Source organism: Labeo rohita, chromosome 22 (genome assembly GCF_022985175.1).
Source record: "Labeo rohita strain BAU-BD-2019 chromosome 22, IGBB_LRoh.1.0, whole genome shotgun sequence".
NCBI lineage: Eukaryota > Metazoa > Chordata > Actinopteri > Cypriniformes > Cyprinidae > Labeo > Labeo rohita.
Genome location: NC_066890.1, coordinates 33,157,473 through 33,175,212, shown reverse-complemented (window position 1 = coordinate 33,175,212; position 17,740 = coordinate 33,157,473). Strand labels below are relative to the sequence as shown.

Below are 17,740 nucleotides of genomic sequence, written 5' to 3'. Positions count from 1 at the left end.
TGACATTTTTGCAGGACTGTAATATGAAGAGTGTACAAAGTAACGTATTTTAGCGGTGGCGTCAAAATGAATAGCACAAAAGAGGCACAATACCAGTGTAAACATAGATTTCTATCTATACAATATGCGTCACATGATCAAACATGCAACATTTTCAAATACCCGTCTTTTATGACGGACGAAGTTTCTGAGGCAGTTTGAGAACATGAAAATTTCAGACGAGAATTTTGGACTCAAGGACCTTTACTCAAACGCCATGAACCAAAGGTCACATTGGCAAAATTTTCAACAAAATTTAGTGGCAAGCAAGATCTACTGTCAATACATGCAATATATGAAGTACAGCTCAGAAAGACATAGCTTTCAAACAAAGCAGTTTTCTGCTAGTCAGTGCAGCGAATGTGCGTGAGTTCCGTTAGTCAGTGCAGTGAATTTCGGAATCAACGTGAACCAATTGCGAAATCTGCACAGGAAACTTAACACGAAACTGCTAATTATGTGTATTCCTATTAAAACGACTGAATTTCACCTATTTTCATTAACAAAACATTATTTTAATTAGGGCTGTCACAATTATTTTGATAATCGAGTAATCTGTCGATTATTCTGACAATTATTCAAGTAATCAGATTACATTTTGCAGCGCAATCTAATTGAGGATTTTGTCAAAGAATCATGACAGCCCTAATTTGTTATTTTAGTTGTAAAATAGTTTTTGTTAAAATAGTTTTCGTGAGCGAAATCTGCACAGGAAACTTTTCATCTTAACACCAAATTCCTAATTATGTATATTACTATTTAAACTACTGGATCTTGCTTATTTTCATTAACAAAATAATATTTTATTTAATCGTCACTAACGATTATTTTGGTAGTCGAGTAATCGTCGATTAATCTGACGATTAATCGAGTAAGCGGATTACACTTTACAGCTCAATTTAATCAAAGATTTTGTATAATCGAGTACTCGAATTTAATCAAGGATTCGTGACAGCCATCATTTTTTATGTTATTTTAGTTGTAAAATAGTTTTCGTTAACAATAACAAAAAATAAGCAGCTTTCTGTCAGTCAGTGCGGCGAGTTTGCATAATCAACTTAAACCAGTTATGAAATCTGCACAGGAAACTTTTCATCTTAACACGAAACTGCTAATTATGTGTATTCCTAATAATTATGTGTGTTCCTAATAAAACTACTGGATTTTGCTTACTTTCATTAACAAAACAATATTTTATTATTAATTAATCGAGTAATCGGATTACACTTTGCAGCGCAATCTAATTGAGAATTGTGTATAATTGAGAACTCGAATTTAATCAAGGAATCGTAACAGCCCTAATTTATGTTATTTTAGTTGTAAAATAGTTTTCGTTAACAATAATGAAAAATAAGCAGCTTTCTGTCAGTCAGTGCGGCGAATTTGCGTAATCAACTTGATCGTGAGCGAAATCTGCACAGGATACTTTTCATCTCAACACGAAACTGCTAATTATGTGTATTCCTAATAAAACTAGTGGATTTTGCTTGTTTTCCTTAACAAAACATTATTTTATTTAAGGCTGTCACTAACGATTATTTTGGTAGTCGAGTAATCGTCGATTAATTTGACGATTAATCGAGTAATTGGATTACACTTTACAGCACAATTTAATCGAAGATTTTGTATAATCGAGTACTCAAATTTAATCAAGGATTCGTGATTTTCCCTGATTCCCTGATTTTTAATGTTATTTTATTTGTAAAATAGTAACGAAAAGTAACATTAACTTAAACAAAATTGTTCTGCAAAACTGATGTTTTCTAAATTAGTCTCAAATTAGGTATGGTAATAGAAATGCATTTTGAATGTTGCGTAATTAAAGTCTTAAAGGTGCAGTCATGTTAGCAAAATGTTCAAAAAAGTCCATTGTTAGTAGTGTAGCAATGTAGGAAACACAGTTGCCACTTTTAAACCAAGCAGCTTTCTGTTACTCAGTGGTTGCAAACCGTAAATGTGAGCACACCTTAAAGCACCTGTACGTGACGGCCCAGTGCACATTGTTTCATTCTGTACCAAACACATTTATTTTTATCGACTTTGTTTTCCGTACGTGGATGAAGTTGTGGCCCCCACCCTAGCCTCAATCTAAATAAGGATGAGGAAGTAAAACTACAGTGGTTCCTTGTCACTCAAACAGTGCAATTTTTTTTTCCTTTTCAAATGACCATGATAACAATCGAAACGTGAGGCAACCAGCCAAAAACACCAGGCCGCATTGATGTACTTCAGTGTGTTTATTACCACGTTTACCGCATCCACTTGTACCTGAATCAAGCAGAACACGTCAAGCACAGCGTGAGAGGTGGAGCTCGGGGCGTCAGGTTTCTGAAGATCAGCTTGCGATCGTTCCGGTCTGGTTGGATTTCAGGCTTGATGTGACACACAGAAGCGTGTGACTGCTTGACAGCAGGCTGTAAAACACATTGCTTCCTCACTCACACAGCCTGTAGAGAACCAGGAAGTTGAATCAACATCTACTAGTCATTCCCAGCGTTGTCTGTAAAAATACTTCTACATTCTGTGCACGCGGTGATCGGTATGACTGTCGCAAATATTACATAATGGTCTAGTCGGGATTATTTCAGATGACCGCAGTCATTTGGTACTGCATTTAAATAAAGGAATTAAATACAAAAATGCCACGGTTTGCGAAATTGCAGATATTTTGGGTCGACGCAGTTTTTCACACAAAGCAAATGAGGTGAAGATAAGCTGCATGGTTTTAAACTATCATCCACATGCAGAAAATCAACTGAATTAATTCATGAATGACCACCTTTAAAATAAAAACAAAAAAGTAGTGCATAAATGTATTACTAATGTAAAATATAATAGCTAAATATTTCTTACTACTAATATTGTATTTTATATTACACTAGATGGGATGGGTTCCATAAAAATAGATTTCTTAATATTCTGAATTTTATTATTCATTTTAAAGTTCTAAAACTTTGGTCAATATGCAAATGCTGTTATTTATATGCCCGTGAATCATCCAAACCTCACACGCGTGACAGCCCAAATGACGGTGCCCTTTGTGGTCAAAACATTCGTTCCTCTCTTTGTTTTTGGTGATAAATCACATGTTGTTATGAGAGTCTGTGGGTGTGAACAGACTCTTCTACCATCAGATGATGATGGCTTGTTATGTGAAGAATGCCATCAAAGCTCTGAAGATGAGAACTATCTGTGGTATGGTAACAGACAAATGTTGTGTTTTCCCCTGCAGGTTCCCAAACCTTCCCCCGTCACCCTACTGACAGCTGCAGAGGACGTCAAGCACTATGAGGAGTCGCGCACATGTGTGGAGGACCTGGCTCTTTATCTCAAACCCCTGAGCAACACCAGAGGTCCCTGCTGTTTTACATGACCCTTTTTATTCATTTACTCAGTTAAAGTTAGCATATGCTTTTTTTTTTTTTTTTTAAGTGATTCATCATAAATGTCAAAAAATGCAACAAGATATTCTAACTGGAATTCAGTTGCACTGCAAAAAGATTCTTTTTAAATATAATATTTTATTTATTTGTTTTAAGATTTTATTATTTTATTTTTTATATTTATTAATTTTTATGTTTATTTAGTACGTCTATATATATTCTTTTTTTATTTTATATAATTTTTTATTTTTATCTCTAAATTTTTTGATAATTTACATTTCTTTTTTATTAGCTATTAATTTGTGTTTTTTATATATTTATATTTATATATAAAATATATATATATATATATATATATATATTTTTTTTTTTATTTATTACCTATTAATTAGGGAATTGGACTCTAGTTGCAACACAAAAAGGAACAAAAAAAATTGTAATATTTTAAAAATATAATAAAATATAAATATATTAATTTTGGGGTAATTTTTATTTATTTAAATGCAATTTTAAAATTAAATGTATTTTTATAATAATAAAAATAAATGAAAACATTAATTTAAAAATGCATTCTAAAATATACACTAATTAATTTGATAATAATAATAAATAAAACATTACAATACTAAATATATATATATATATATATATATATATATATATATATATATATATATATATATATATATATATATATATATATATATTTATATGAACTTAAGTTGCAACCAAAAAAAAAGTAATATTTTAAAAATATAATAAAATATAAATATCTAAAAATATTAAAAAAAAAATGCAATTTTAAAATTAAATGTATTTTAATAGATAATAAAAACACTTGAAAAATACATTTACAAATACACTAATTAATAGACAATGAAACCATTTTAGTATTTTAAAAATGTAATATTTGTGCAGATACCTAAAAATTCAACTTTGTTTGTCATTAGCAAATGCTTTATCATAATTGGACTGCAATTGCATCACCAAAAATATTTTATTTATTTAATTTGATTTTGTTTTTTTTACATATTTTTTTATTTTCTGTTTTCTTAATTGCATAGATAACTAACAATTCATTCTTGTTTTATGTCCTTAGCATATGCTCTGTGGTTTGATTCATCATCCCTCATGTTAATCAGCAATCCGTGAAAAGGCTCAGTTAACGTTTGTTTCTTGTTGCTGTTGATCCGTGCAGGTGCAGGGCTGAATGGCGCCGCTCAGAGCGTTCTCAGCAGACCCATGCAGAGGAAGCTGGTGACTCTGGTGCACTGCCAACTGGTAGAAGAGGAGGGCCGCATCCGGGCCATGCGGGCGGCTCGCTCTCTGGGTGAACGTACCGTCACTGAGCTCATCCTCCAGCACCAGAACCCCCAGCAGCTCTCATCCAATCTGTGGGCCGCCGTCAGAGCCCGAGGCTGCCAGTTTCTCGGCCCTGGTAAGATTTCACCCCCGTAACACGATAGCAGTGTGTCTATTGTTATTTGGGGCTGTAACAAAAATTGGTTTTCACCCAACAGCTATGCAGGAAGAAGCACTGAAGCTGGTCCTGCTCGCTCTGGAAGATGGCTCAGCCCTCTCGCGGAAGGTTCTGGTCCTGTTTGTCGTCCAGAGACTCGAACCACGTTTTCCTCAGGCCTCAAAAACCAGCATAGGACACGTGGTGCAGCTCCTCTACAGGGCCTCCTGCTTTAAGGTGCCTTTATTTATTATATAGTTGAAGTCAAAAGTTTACATACACCTTGCAGAATCTGCAAAATGTTAATTATTTTAGCAAAATACTGACCTGAATAAGATATTTCACATAAAAGACATTTACATATAGTGTGCAAGAGAAAATAACAACTGAATTCTACAAATGACCCCATTCAAATGTTTATCATTTAGGTAACAACAACAACAACTGGTAGAAATCTGTTTTGAACTATCGTCTCTATCGATGTTACACGTGACATTGCTGGGCTACGTGGTCATGAAAACTCAATTTACATGCGTTTTTAAGCATTTCGGTTTAAAAACAAGTGATTTTAAGCCGTTCAAATGCAATCAGCAGCGAAAGAGAACTCATCATGCTTTATTTGCGCATGTTCATAGAGTGCGGTAGTACTGAACAAAGTTTTGCCACTTTATAGGCCTTAAACTATTAAATACACACACCTGTATGTGTCAAAATGCTTGTCTTTGCAAGTATCCGTGTAAACAGTAATTTAGGTGTTAAGTGACAGCAAACAGCTGAGAAAGAAAACATGTAACAGTACACATGTAACAGTAAATTGGATGCGGGCAGCTCTTAGAGTGACAGCAGTCTAATATTCCTGCTGTTTGTCATTCGTGTTAAACAACAAAAGAGAAAATCTTTCAATGCTCTTTAATAAATCACTTTTGTAACTTTACTAAGAAAAAATATGTGACCCTGGACCACAGAACCACTCACAAGGGTCAATTTTTTGAAATTGAAATTTATACATCATCTGAAAGCTGAATGTGTGAGAATATGGATAGGATAGGATAATATTTGGTTGAGATACAACTATTTGAAAATCAAGAATCTGAAAAAAAAAAAAAAAAAAAAAAATTAAATGTTGAGAAAATCGCCTTTAAATTTGTCATCAAAATCAAAAATGAAGTTTTGATATATTTATGGTTAAGATTTTGGTCATATCGCCCAACCCTAATGTCATATAAATAAAAATTTCATATGGAAGTATACAATTTTATTGTATAGCATTTTTGTCGTAACTTCAATATTGTCTAAAAATGGTATATAATGAAATATAATAAAATATATTGTAATATATAAAAAAAATTGTATTTATATTAAATTACAGTTAAAAATAAATTTGATGTCAGCTGAATATTAATATGTAGATTTAAAAAAGATTTAAAAATAGATCATTTTAATTGGAAAAAAACAAACAAACAAAAAAAAAAAAACAGTACCACTCAAAAGTTTTTTAACAGTAAGATTTTATATTTGAAGAAGTCTGCATTTATTTGATGTAAAGTACAGAAAAAAAAAAAACTAAAATTTTGAAATATTTTTACTATTTAAAATAACGGCTTTCTATTTGAATGCATTTTAAAATGTAATTTATTCCTGTGATTTTAAAGCAGAATTTTAGTATCATTACTCCAGTCACATGATCCTTCAGACATCATTCTAATATTCTGATTTGCTGCTCAAAAACTTTTATTGTAGAAAATTCAGAAAAACAGCATTTATCTGAAATTGAAATCTTTTATAACCTTATAAATGTCTTTATCAGTTTAAAGTGTCCTTGCTAAATAGAAGTATTCATTCCTATAATTTTGCTAAAAAAAAAAAAAAATTATACTAACTTCAAGCTTTTTGATTGTATAGTGTGTGTTACAAAAGCTTTTTATTTCTATTTATCAGTTTTTTTTTTATTATTTATATTTTTATAAATGCTGATCTTTAGATCTTTCTATTCAAAGAATCCCGGTAAGTACGCAACTGTTTTAAATATTGATGATAATATTGATACAAAAATTTTCTTGAACAGCAAATTCATTTAACACAGCAAAAAATCATGTAACACTTAAGACTGGAGTAAGGATGCTAAAAATGTAGCTTTGATTACAGGAATAAATTAGATTATAAAAAAATTATTCAAATAGAAAGCAGTTATTTCAAATAGTAAAAATATTTCACAATATTACTGCTTTTGCTGTATTTTGGATCAAATAAATGCAGGCTTGCTGAGCAGAAGAAAAAAAAAAACAACTACTGACTGGTAGTGTATACAGTATTAGTAACAAATGCAAAAAAAAAAATTATATATATATATATGCATACGTGCATTTATTTGTATTAAATATCAAATTTGGTTTAATCTCAGGTGACCAAGCGTGACGAGGATTCCTCCTTGATGCAGCTGAAGGAGGAGTTTCGCACATACGAGGCTCTTCGGAGGGAACACGACTCTCAGATCGTTCAGATCGCGATGGAGGGCGGCCTGCGTATCGCCCCTGACCAGTGGTCATCTCTACTGTACGGCGACCAGTCACACAAATCCCACATGCAGTCCATCATAGACAAGGTACGCATATAAATACCTCAACAAATAATGGTTCGAAGTGCCTTTTAGGCAGTACACATTGAACCTCATCAGATCATTTCCTGGGTATTATTTCAAGATTTCACTAGGTGGTGCTGTAGTTTTTTTTAAGGCATGTTTGCAATAAAAAAAAAAAAAAAAAAAAAAAAGAAAGTATGACAAAGTGTTACGTGTTTAAATTCTCCAGCAACACTCCTCCCTGCATAGAGAACGCATTTAGCGTGTAGCGAACGTCACGTTGTGAATCACAACATGTTGATTTTGTCTTCTGGTATGTGAAGTATGTGTTTATGTGGCTTTGTGTGTTTCAGTTGCAGACACCAGCATCCTTTGCTCAGAGCGTGCAGGAACTCACCATCGCCCTGCAGAGAACCGGAGATCCAGCCAATCTCAACCGTCTCAGACCCCATCTGGAGCTGCTGGCCGACATCGACCCCAGCCCAGGTCCGTCGCCATGCTCCATTCACATGTTTGTCAATACAGCCATTCATTAAGACATAAAGGTTTGAATTTTCACACCTGTGTTCTGGCACTAACAGACGCCCCTGCGCCCACATGGGAGCAGCTAGCCAAAGGGCTGGAAGCGGTGCGGACCGTCGTTCACGGCTTGGTGGATTTCATCCAGAACCACAGCAAGAAAGGAGGCGATCAGCAGCAGGTCGGTAACCAGATTGCAGGCATAAAATATTCATTTTTGAATATTTAATGGTTTTAAATAATTTATTAAAATAGTTGATTAAAAGAATGTCAAAATAGTCTCAATTTATGACCAGTGTTTTGAAAGAATAATGAAAGGCTCTTCCTTCCTTCCTTTTCTTCAGTGTGTTTTTTTTTTTTTGTGATAATGACTAATTGGTTATACATGTTGTTTTAGTGTTAATTATATTCTATTGTAGTATATTATTATTAATATTTTAAATTATCTATATATTTTATTTTCAAAGTTTCAGAAAGTTTGTGCTTTGTTTTATGTTTGTTTTATATATAATTTATTAAAGTAGTTGATTAAAATAATTTTTAAAAATTCTCACGATTTATAGTGTTTATAAAAAATGTATGTATTTATTTATTTATTAATAATAGTAGCATAATAGTGGCAGCAGCAGCAGCACTTTTTTATTATTTATTAATTATTTTAAATTAGCTTTAAATTTTCTGTATTAATTTTAAAGTGTTCAGCAACAGCAACAGATCGGTTGCCGGACATGAAATATAATTTTTTTAATACTTAATAGTTTTAAATAATTTATTAAAATAGTTTATTAAAAATAATAAAAATTTATGCCCAGTATTTGAATAATGAAAAGAGTTAAGTGGATTTCTTTAATTTAATTTAATTTTTATTTTTATTTATTATTTTATTTTATTTTATTTTATTTATAATAGTAGTAGTAGCACTTCATTTATTATTTGTTTATATATTAATTGTTATTTTTACAGTTAAGTAAGTATTAATATTTAAAATTTAAATTAACGCTTTTATATTTATATTTCAAAGTTTGCTTTGTCTGTTGTTTGTAAATAAATAAATACATACATATTTAGCTTCAGTTTATTTGCATTAATTTACCAGATCACAACTTTTTTAATATATTAATATTTAAGCGCTATTAATAATAATTTATCAAAATGTTAAATTATAATGACATAATCAAATAATTAATCAAAATAGCCTTATGGTTTTTGACGAGTTTTCAGAAAGAATGCATTTATTTATTTACTTACTAATTATCTATACATCAGATATATTTTAATATTTATATTCTATTATAGTATTTATTAATATAAATAGCTTATATTTTTATTGTTTTTTAGCTTTATTTATTTATTTATTCATTCAATTAGGTCATTCAAATAACTTGCACAGAAATGAATAAGCAAATCTCACTTCCTGTCCACAGCCACCTCAGCACAGCAAATACAAGACCTACATGTGTCGGGACATGAAACAAAAAGGCGGCTGTCCTCGTGGAGCAAGTTGCACCTTCGCTCACTCTCAGGAAGAGCTTGAAAAGTAAGCAGCACTTAAAGAACTACATTAAAGAAATAGTTCACCCAAAAATGAAAATTCTGTCATTAATTGCTCACCCTCATGTTGTTCCAAAACCGTAAGTTCATTTTTGGAGCACAAATTAAGATATTTTTGATCTAAGAGCTTTCTGATGCTCCATAGACAGCAACGAAACTTTAAAATTAAAGTATAATAAGCATTAGCCTCACCACCTCTTCTCTGACGACAGGTACCGTAAGATGAATAAACGAATGGGAATGAGGCGACAGCTCAGCCAGTCCCTGACCCAGCTGAACGAGATGGACCTCGGCGCTGGTCTGTTGTCTGATGACGGGCCGCCCATAGAGGGACTCCCACGCAAACCCTCCTCCATCACTAACGTCATCCTAGCATCAGGAACCGACCCCACTTTGGCCCACCTGGTTTCCAGAGGCCCGGACCAGTCATATGACCCAACACACAAACCGGACAAGAAGGACTCTGGGAGCCTCAGTGCACCTGGCTCACCTCCAAACTTGTGAGTTTGTTTTTTATTTATTTATTGGTGACGGGAAATAAATCTATATTATATTATGAATAAATAGTAAAATCTGACTTTTTAATATTTTATGATTTAGTAACTGTTAATAATTTTAAACAATGAAGATACAGACAAGATAGAAAAAATAAACCAGTGTTTGGAAAATAATAAGTGTCTTTTAATTATTATTATAGTATTAATATAAGAATTATAACAGCAGTAGTAGCAGCAATTTATTTTAGTAATTGTATGTGCTTTTACCACTTTTATTAGTATTGATTTATATTTATAATTTGCTTTATTTTATTTCAGTTTTAGCAATTTTGTGCTTTTATCACTTTTATTAGTTATTTGTCATATTTATATTTTGATTTATTTTATTTCATTTTAACAAATTGTGATTTTAATATTTATATTAAACTAATATTTTGTTAAATACTAATACTAATTAAATATTAATATTTAATTTAAAAATACTTATTTTGAAAAATTTTACTTCATTTGTTTTAATTTTAGCAATTTTGTGCTTTTATCATTAGTTTTTTTTTTTTTTTTTTTTTTAAATATTTATATTTTGCTTTATTTTGTTTCAGTTGTTTGTTTTATTGTATGTGTACTTTTTTTATTGGTATTTTAATATTTATAATTAGCTTTATTTTATTAGCATTTTAGACATGTTGAGCTTTTATCATTTTTATTAATATTTTTTAATATTTATATTTTGTTTCATTTTATTTCAGTTTTAGCAATTTTGTGCTTTTATAATTTTTATTAGTATTTAATATTTAAATTGCTTTATTTTATTTCCGTTTTAGCAATTGTGTATGTTTTAATCTATTGTATTGTTAATGTTATTTTTTATATTTTGCTTTATTTTATTGTAGTTTTAGCAATTGTGCTTTTATTTATTTATGTATTTTTTTAGATGTATATTTTGCTTTTTATTTATTTTTTAGCAAATTTGTGCTTATTATTTTAGAAATTCAGTTTTAGAAATTGTGCTTTTATCATTTTTATTAATATTTTTTAATATTTATGTTTTGTGTTATTTTAGTTTAGTTTTAACAATTTTGTGCTTATTATTTTAATAGTATTTTGTAATATTTATATTTTGCTTTATTTTATTTAAGTTTTAGCAATTTTATGTGCTTTTACCTTTTTTATTAGTTTTTTTGAAATATTTCTGTTTAGCTTTATTTTATATCAATTTTAGTTTTAGTCATTTAACTTATTTTAGCATGTTTGTCATCTAATATTCATTTTATATTAGAGATGCACGATATTGGATTTTTGCCGATATCCGATATGCCGATATTTTTTCATCTCATTTTGGCCGATACCGATACCGATACCGATATATATCATTTTATTTGGAAAGTTAGTTTTTAACAATAACTTATTTGTTAGGATTAAATAAATAGTAATGAGTGGTTTACATTCAATCCCTTCTTTTTCATCAGTAGACTAGCATTATTTATGATCTGAATTTTGTAAATTAAGTTCACTTTTGCTATGTTATAAGCCGAACTTCGGATGCTTTCACTTTCGATTTCGCAATCTGAATACAACATTTCAAAACGAAAACAGAAAAGTAGAACTAAACTGGGTGACTGTGAGGGTGCTTTGCGGGACATGAACAGGACATAATTCATTGCTACAATTTCTTAATTCGTTCCTATGATTTATTAATTTATTAATCTGTAAAATGAGGGAACGAATTAATATGTAGTATTAACGAATTGTTAATTTATTCCCACGAAATATTTTATTTCCCACCCGCAATTTATCACAGTAAGAGATACGAAAACATGGATTAAAAGTGAATGACAAGAAAATAAACCTAAGAAATTAAAGGGTGAGACGGTGAGGATTTGGGAAAATAAAAATATTAAGTTATGTCGCAATTCGTGACCAACTGGCAAAACAGTACACTTTTTTTGCACAAGAATACCAACATGTTTACCTTCTCTGGTTTAACAAGCGGTCTTTTACCCTACTCGAAAACCAAATCCTCCGTCCGCCATCTTTCCAGAATAGTCGCGTCCTTTTTGCCGTCACCACCTGGCTCGTGCTGACACTACAAATACAAACCAGGCTCTACACCCGAAGCGCTCACAACGAAAACTACTCTTCGCGTGATCAGTGAAATCCTGAATATGCCACGGCTTTGTAACTCTGTAACCCGCGCTGTATGGAGCAGTGCGACCACGTCAAATTTTAACTTGCACATTAAAAAAAAAAAAAAAAAAAAAAAAGTGACAGTTTTGATCAGTCTAGAGCCCTGCAATACAAAGGCATTCAACATGGAAAGAAAGTAATAGAAATGTAGTCACTAAGTCATGTTTAATTATAATTTCTAATTATTTTATACGGTGCACTGCGCTCTGACAGGGCTGCGGGACACGAACATAATTATTTCCTACAACTTGTTAATTCGTTCCTACGTTTTATTAATTTATTAATTTGTAAAATAAGGGAACGAATTAAAAAGTCGTATTAACGAATTCTTAATTTATTGCCACGAAATCTTTTATTTCCCACACGCAGTTTACCCGCATAAATGATCCGACAACATGGATTAAAAGTAAATGACAAGAAAACAAACCTGCGAAATTAAAGGGTGAGACGGTGATGATTTGTGAAAAGAAACTATAAATATTATTAAGTTTGTGGCAATTCGTGACCAACCGGGAAAACAGGACACACAGCCGCTTATGGCTTTAAATGTATTGGCTCGAACGGCATGAATCCAAAAGTATGGTCGCTACTAACATTTGCCTGCTAACCAATTATTTAACTTATAAAGAATGCTTTGTACCTCACTTGTGTCATATTCACGAAAAATGTTTCATATGAGCAACAGTGTGTTTTGCCGTTGCGCCGCCGAAGAAAGAGAATTCACTGACCGCGCGCCGTAATTACTTTTTATTTTAAATGCAGATCATGTCATGTGCAAACACAGCCATTGGGTTTCAAAATACAACAAAGAGCACCATAAAACCATTTAAAATGTGCATTTAGCGATCTAGTGACTGGATATGAAACAGGCGAACAGTAAATGATCCCAAATGGAACAACGGCGCGTTTTCTCCTATAGCCACTGCTGCCACTGCACATGCTATTGCTATGCATCATTCTGTATGTGTATTCTCAGTTTAAATGCAGCGATCCAAAACAGTGAATCTACTCCTCATTCAGTCAAAACTTGGCTTCAAGAATGAGCCACACTGCTGACATGATCTAATCCCTAGCACACCCTTAGCACATGTGAGTTAACATATTCATCTTATCGGCAAAACATATCGGCATAATGTTTCATATCGGGCCGATGCCGATATTTACATTTGAAGTCATTATCGGCCGATTCCGATATCAGTCCGATAATATCGTGCATCCCTATTTTATATATAAAATATAATTATTAGATGACGAACAAAAAAATAAAATAAAAATAGAACTTTTGGCTTGGTGACTAACTAAAAAAAGTATTAAAATTCAGCTTCATTTCAATAAACTAGCTGAAATTATTGATTTTAAACCATTTTAGTTCATAACATGACTGCTATACATATCCAGCTTACTATGACATCAGTCATAGTAAGTTTAATTTAAAAAAAAGTGAGACTGCAGAGCGTTTATGCACATTATCTCACGATTTGCAGATTGGAACCCATCCCGAAGCCAGGGATGCTAATGAATTCCCACTCCAGGATGGCTGGCGATGGCGCAGTGGGACAGAAGCACATGTCTGCGGTGCCTAGAGTTCCTCACATGTATTCACCACACCAGTCTGAACTGTATTACTCTGAGACCAGAGGCCCTCTGCCACCCTCCGGCCAATATGAATCCAACCAGTACCCTGCAGGTACCAAAACACTCTCATTTTTGGAACAAACACATTACATTAAGCAGTTCTAGATGGAAAAACTCTTCATTTTTCTCATTTCAACAGCCAATCCTTATCCTCACCACCACGTCCACTCACGCTACGCCCGTCACCCCGCTCCAGATCCAGGCATGCCACCATATCCTGACTCCTATTCCAGTTCCTACAACTCAGAGCGCCAGTGCACCAACTCCCATTACGGATACCCTTCACACCACGATGGCCGTCGCCACTCATCCTACTCTCATCCTCAAACGTTCCCCCCGCGGGACGAGCTGGTCCGTAGGAGTCCGGATATTCCCCCACCGCTACCACCCCAAAGCTCTTCATACCTGCCAGAACCAGACAGCTATAACCACTCCAGTCAGATCAGGAATTATCAAAGGGTAAGATCCATTACCTACAATATTCGAACTGCACTGGTCTCATTTCAAAGAAGAAGAAAACATAACCTCATCATTTGTCCGCAGAATCCCTACACACGAACTCAGCCCTCCCTAGACTACCTGCACCGTCGAAGACAGGAGATCATGGCCCAGCTCGAGGACAGAAAGGTTGCTTCCCCCTCACCCTTCAGCTCCTCGCACTCGTACGAGCCCAGCTACCCTCAGGACATGAGGGGACAGAGCCATGTAAGCCAGATGATTAATACTTCACAGAAATAATAATAAGCAAAATTTAATCTAAATTAAATAATGGTTTAATGTTTGAAAATCAAGAAACTAAGACAGCCATAAATTAGTTTCGTAAAAATACATACATGTAGTAGTAATAATAATAATAATAATAATAATAAACTAAATGTGGAAGGGATGCATGTTTAATCTAAATAAAATAACGGGTTAGTGTTTAAAAATAAAGACATTAAGACCATTTTAAGCTATAAATTAGTTTGTAAAAATAATAATAATAATAATAATAATCATAATAACAACAACAATAATAATAGTACAACTGCTACTGTAAAAATATTTCTGTAATCTATTTTAGTGAAATTATATCTATTTTAAATGTATATTTTAATATTAGTGATGATGATGATAATAATAATAATAATAATAATAATATTAAATCAAAATGTAGAAAGGCTGCATGTTTAATCTGAATAAAATAATGGTTTAATGTTTGAAAATAAAGAAATTAAGACAGCAATAAATTAGTTTTGTATAAATAAATAAACAAACAAATAAATAAATAAATAATAGTACAACTGGTGCTGTAAAATATTCAATTTTTTATCTATTTTAGTGAAATATATATTTATAATAATAATAATAATAATAATAATAAAAATGTTGGTTAAAAAAAAATATGGTTTACTGTTTAAAAATAAACAAATTAAGAGAGCAATAAATAAGTTTTATAAAAATAAATAAATTAATAATAGTAATAATAATAAGAATTATAATAATAATTAGTACAACTGGTACTGTAAAAAAAATATTTTTCTCTGAAATCTATTTTAGTGAAATTCCATCTATTTTAAGGATTTATTTTTTAATAATAATAATAATAATAATAATAATGATAATAATAATAATACAACTGGTACGTAATCTTTTTCTGAAATCTATAAAATCTGAAATTGAATACATTTTAAATATTTAATTTTAATATTATTGTATTTATTATTTATACATATTAGTATTGTAATTTTTAAAAGCATGTAATAATGGTGCAACTAGTTCTAAATAAAATAATTATATTTAAAATAAGTAATTTCTTATTTTTATGATTGTATTTAATAATAGCTATTATTAACTTGTATGTATATTTCTGCATTAGTATTGTAATTTTAAAAAAACATTATTAATATACTGTTTAACATAATTAACTATTTAACATAATTATTATTTTTGTTTGTTTAAAAGTGTATTTATATTGATATCTAATCACAAAATGTTGGGACAAATTGTGCAATCCTACAAACTAGCACAACAAATCTGGAGCTTTTTTTAATGCATTTTAAATAGCATTTTATCAGAAAAAAATGGACTTCGATTTTGTTCCCAAGTCAAATCATGTACTCCTAGTAAATAGTGTTTGGTATTGAGTTGCCACAATGTTGTTTGCAGTACATGGAAGAGAACTCCCACGGTTTTGGACACTTCCGGGAATCGGACTACACCAGCTCATATTCGCCTTGGTCATGTGACACCTTCGGTTCCTACATCGGCGGCAAGGAGATAAAGTCCAAAGAGGGCATGAATGCCATGGACGCAGTAAGTTTTTCCTGTTCAAAGGTACATAAGGGATCCTCAAGCATGTTTTTTTTTTTTTTTAAAAAAATATACTTTTTTATACAAGCCGAAAGGCTTCACATTGCAATGGGATTTTGTCCCATTGCTCTCACGCATTCATGTTTTCAATGGGTGTTCTGTTACAAAAGGTTATCAGTGTTTATTCTGTCTAGTTTGTACTAATCATACTGTTGACAAACCAAAGGCCATATCTATATATTACAGACAACCAGTGAGTTTTGTTAACAGTTCAGGCTCAGGCTAATGCTTGGATAATAATCTTAAATATATTAAACAATACAGTTGGATGCGTTTAAATAATTAGCATATTCATACGCTAATTGTAACCATTTCTCGCAGCAAAATTTAGACAAAGGCAAAAGCCTGAGAGTACACGGCTTGGAGCTTCAACGCAGAGCGGCAGAAGTCAAAGACGACGACCCCATCATTCCCTTTGGCTCCCTGCCGACCGTGTCTCGTTTTGGAGTCATCTCGCGCACGTCTAAACCGGGCTACCCGCCAAACAGCCCCATGCCATCCTTGCCAAACTCAGCCAAACACAATGCTTCTGCTGGTAAAACTCCTCCTGCTTTGTCTTAGCACTGCTAATGAGACATGTTATTTCAGTGTTTTTGAATGGGCCTTGTCTTCTCTTCTAAGCTGACTACACCTATGCGAATCACAGCGGGTGGAGTGGCGACTCCTACCAGCCACACCAAACGTCTCAGGGGCACTTCAGCGAGCGGTATGTCGCCCTGCCCCACCCTTTACTAGAAGTCACTTGGGTTCAGTGTAGTTTGATTGTAGAAATGTTCTAAACGAGCCAAATGTTTTCCACCTATCCCGCAGATCCAGTTTATCCCCTGCCGTGCAGGCGCGTGAGCAGCTGAGGATGGAGCTACAGCAGGTCAACCTGCAAATCAGCCAGCAGACGCAGAGTCGCGGCCTGGAGGTGAGACCGTCCGTCCTGATGGATGTGTCATTTTAATGGCCTGTTCACACCTTGTCTGATACTGACACCAAAGTATAAAATAATCACTTAGAAAATAATAATAAAATACTAGTAATAGTAATAGTATTATATAATGGTAATAATAATAGTATATAAATTATAAAATATAAAAAAGTAAATTTTATGTATATTTAAGTTTTTTTGTTTTTTCCAGTTTTTTTTCTGCATGGAATATTTAAAAATATAGTCTATATATAGCAATATAAAGCAATTTAAATAAATAAATAAATATAAAATTTTTATTATTATGTACACATTGTGTAAATTATAATATCTATAATATTATTATTATTATAATATTAGTATTGTTATTCTTAAATAACAAAAATATTATAATTGCCTTGTTGTTTTAATATAGTTTTCTATATTTTCTATATTTTCCTTTACATTTCCTTTTATATATTTTAAAATATACATATTATCTGTATTCAGTACAACTAAATTACAAAATATAAATTATTCACTTTAATATTTATAAAATATTTTTACAGTATATTTTTTTATTACTATTTGTGTACATCATATTTTATAATATAGTGTGTATTGTAATAGAAATATATTTAAAATATT

At 31.9% G+C, this 17,740-nt stretch overlaps 1 protein-coding gene across 4 annotated transcripts in view; it reads left to right on the top strand.

The window, feature by feature from the left end:
- rc3h1a (ring finger and CCCH-type domains 1a) overlaps positions 1-17,740 on the top strand; it is a 33,326-nt gene that overhangs the window by 6,359 nt on the left and 9,227 nt on the right. For all 4 annotated transcript variants that reach the window (XM_051095045.1, XM_051095044.1, XM_051095048.1 and 1 more), the window contains exons 3-17: positions 3,272-3,392; positions 4,621-4,860; positions 4,943-5,118; positions 7,283-7,483; positions 7,813-7,945; positions 8,041-8,159; positions 9,403-9,515; positions 9,742-10,029; positions 13,695-13,897; positions 13,985-14,304; positions 14,389-14,550; positions 15,994-16,140; positions 16,519-16,732; positions 16,819-16,903; positions 17,008-17,110. In XM_051095045.1, the coding sequence (XP_050951002.1) occupies positions 3,272-3,392; positions 4,621-4,860; positions 4,943-5,118; positions 7,283-7,483; positions 7,813-7,945; positions 8,041-8,159; positions 9,403-9,515; positions 9,742-10,029; positions 13,695-13,897; positions 13,985-14,304; positions 14,389-14,550; positions 15,994-16,140; positions 16,519-16,732; positions 16,819-16,903; positions 17,008-17,110 (2,625 nt within the window). The remainder of the gene's footprint in view (positions 1-3,271; positions 3,393-4,620; positions 4,861-4,942; positions 5,119-7,282; positions 7,484-7,812; positions 7,946-8,040; positions 8,160-9,402; positions 9,516-9,741; positions 10,030-13,694; positions 13,898-13,984; positions 14,305-14,388; positions 14,551-15,993; positions 16,141-16,518; positions 16,733-16,818; positions 16,904-17,007; positions 17,111-17,740) is intronic.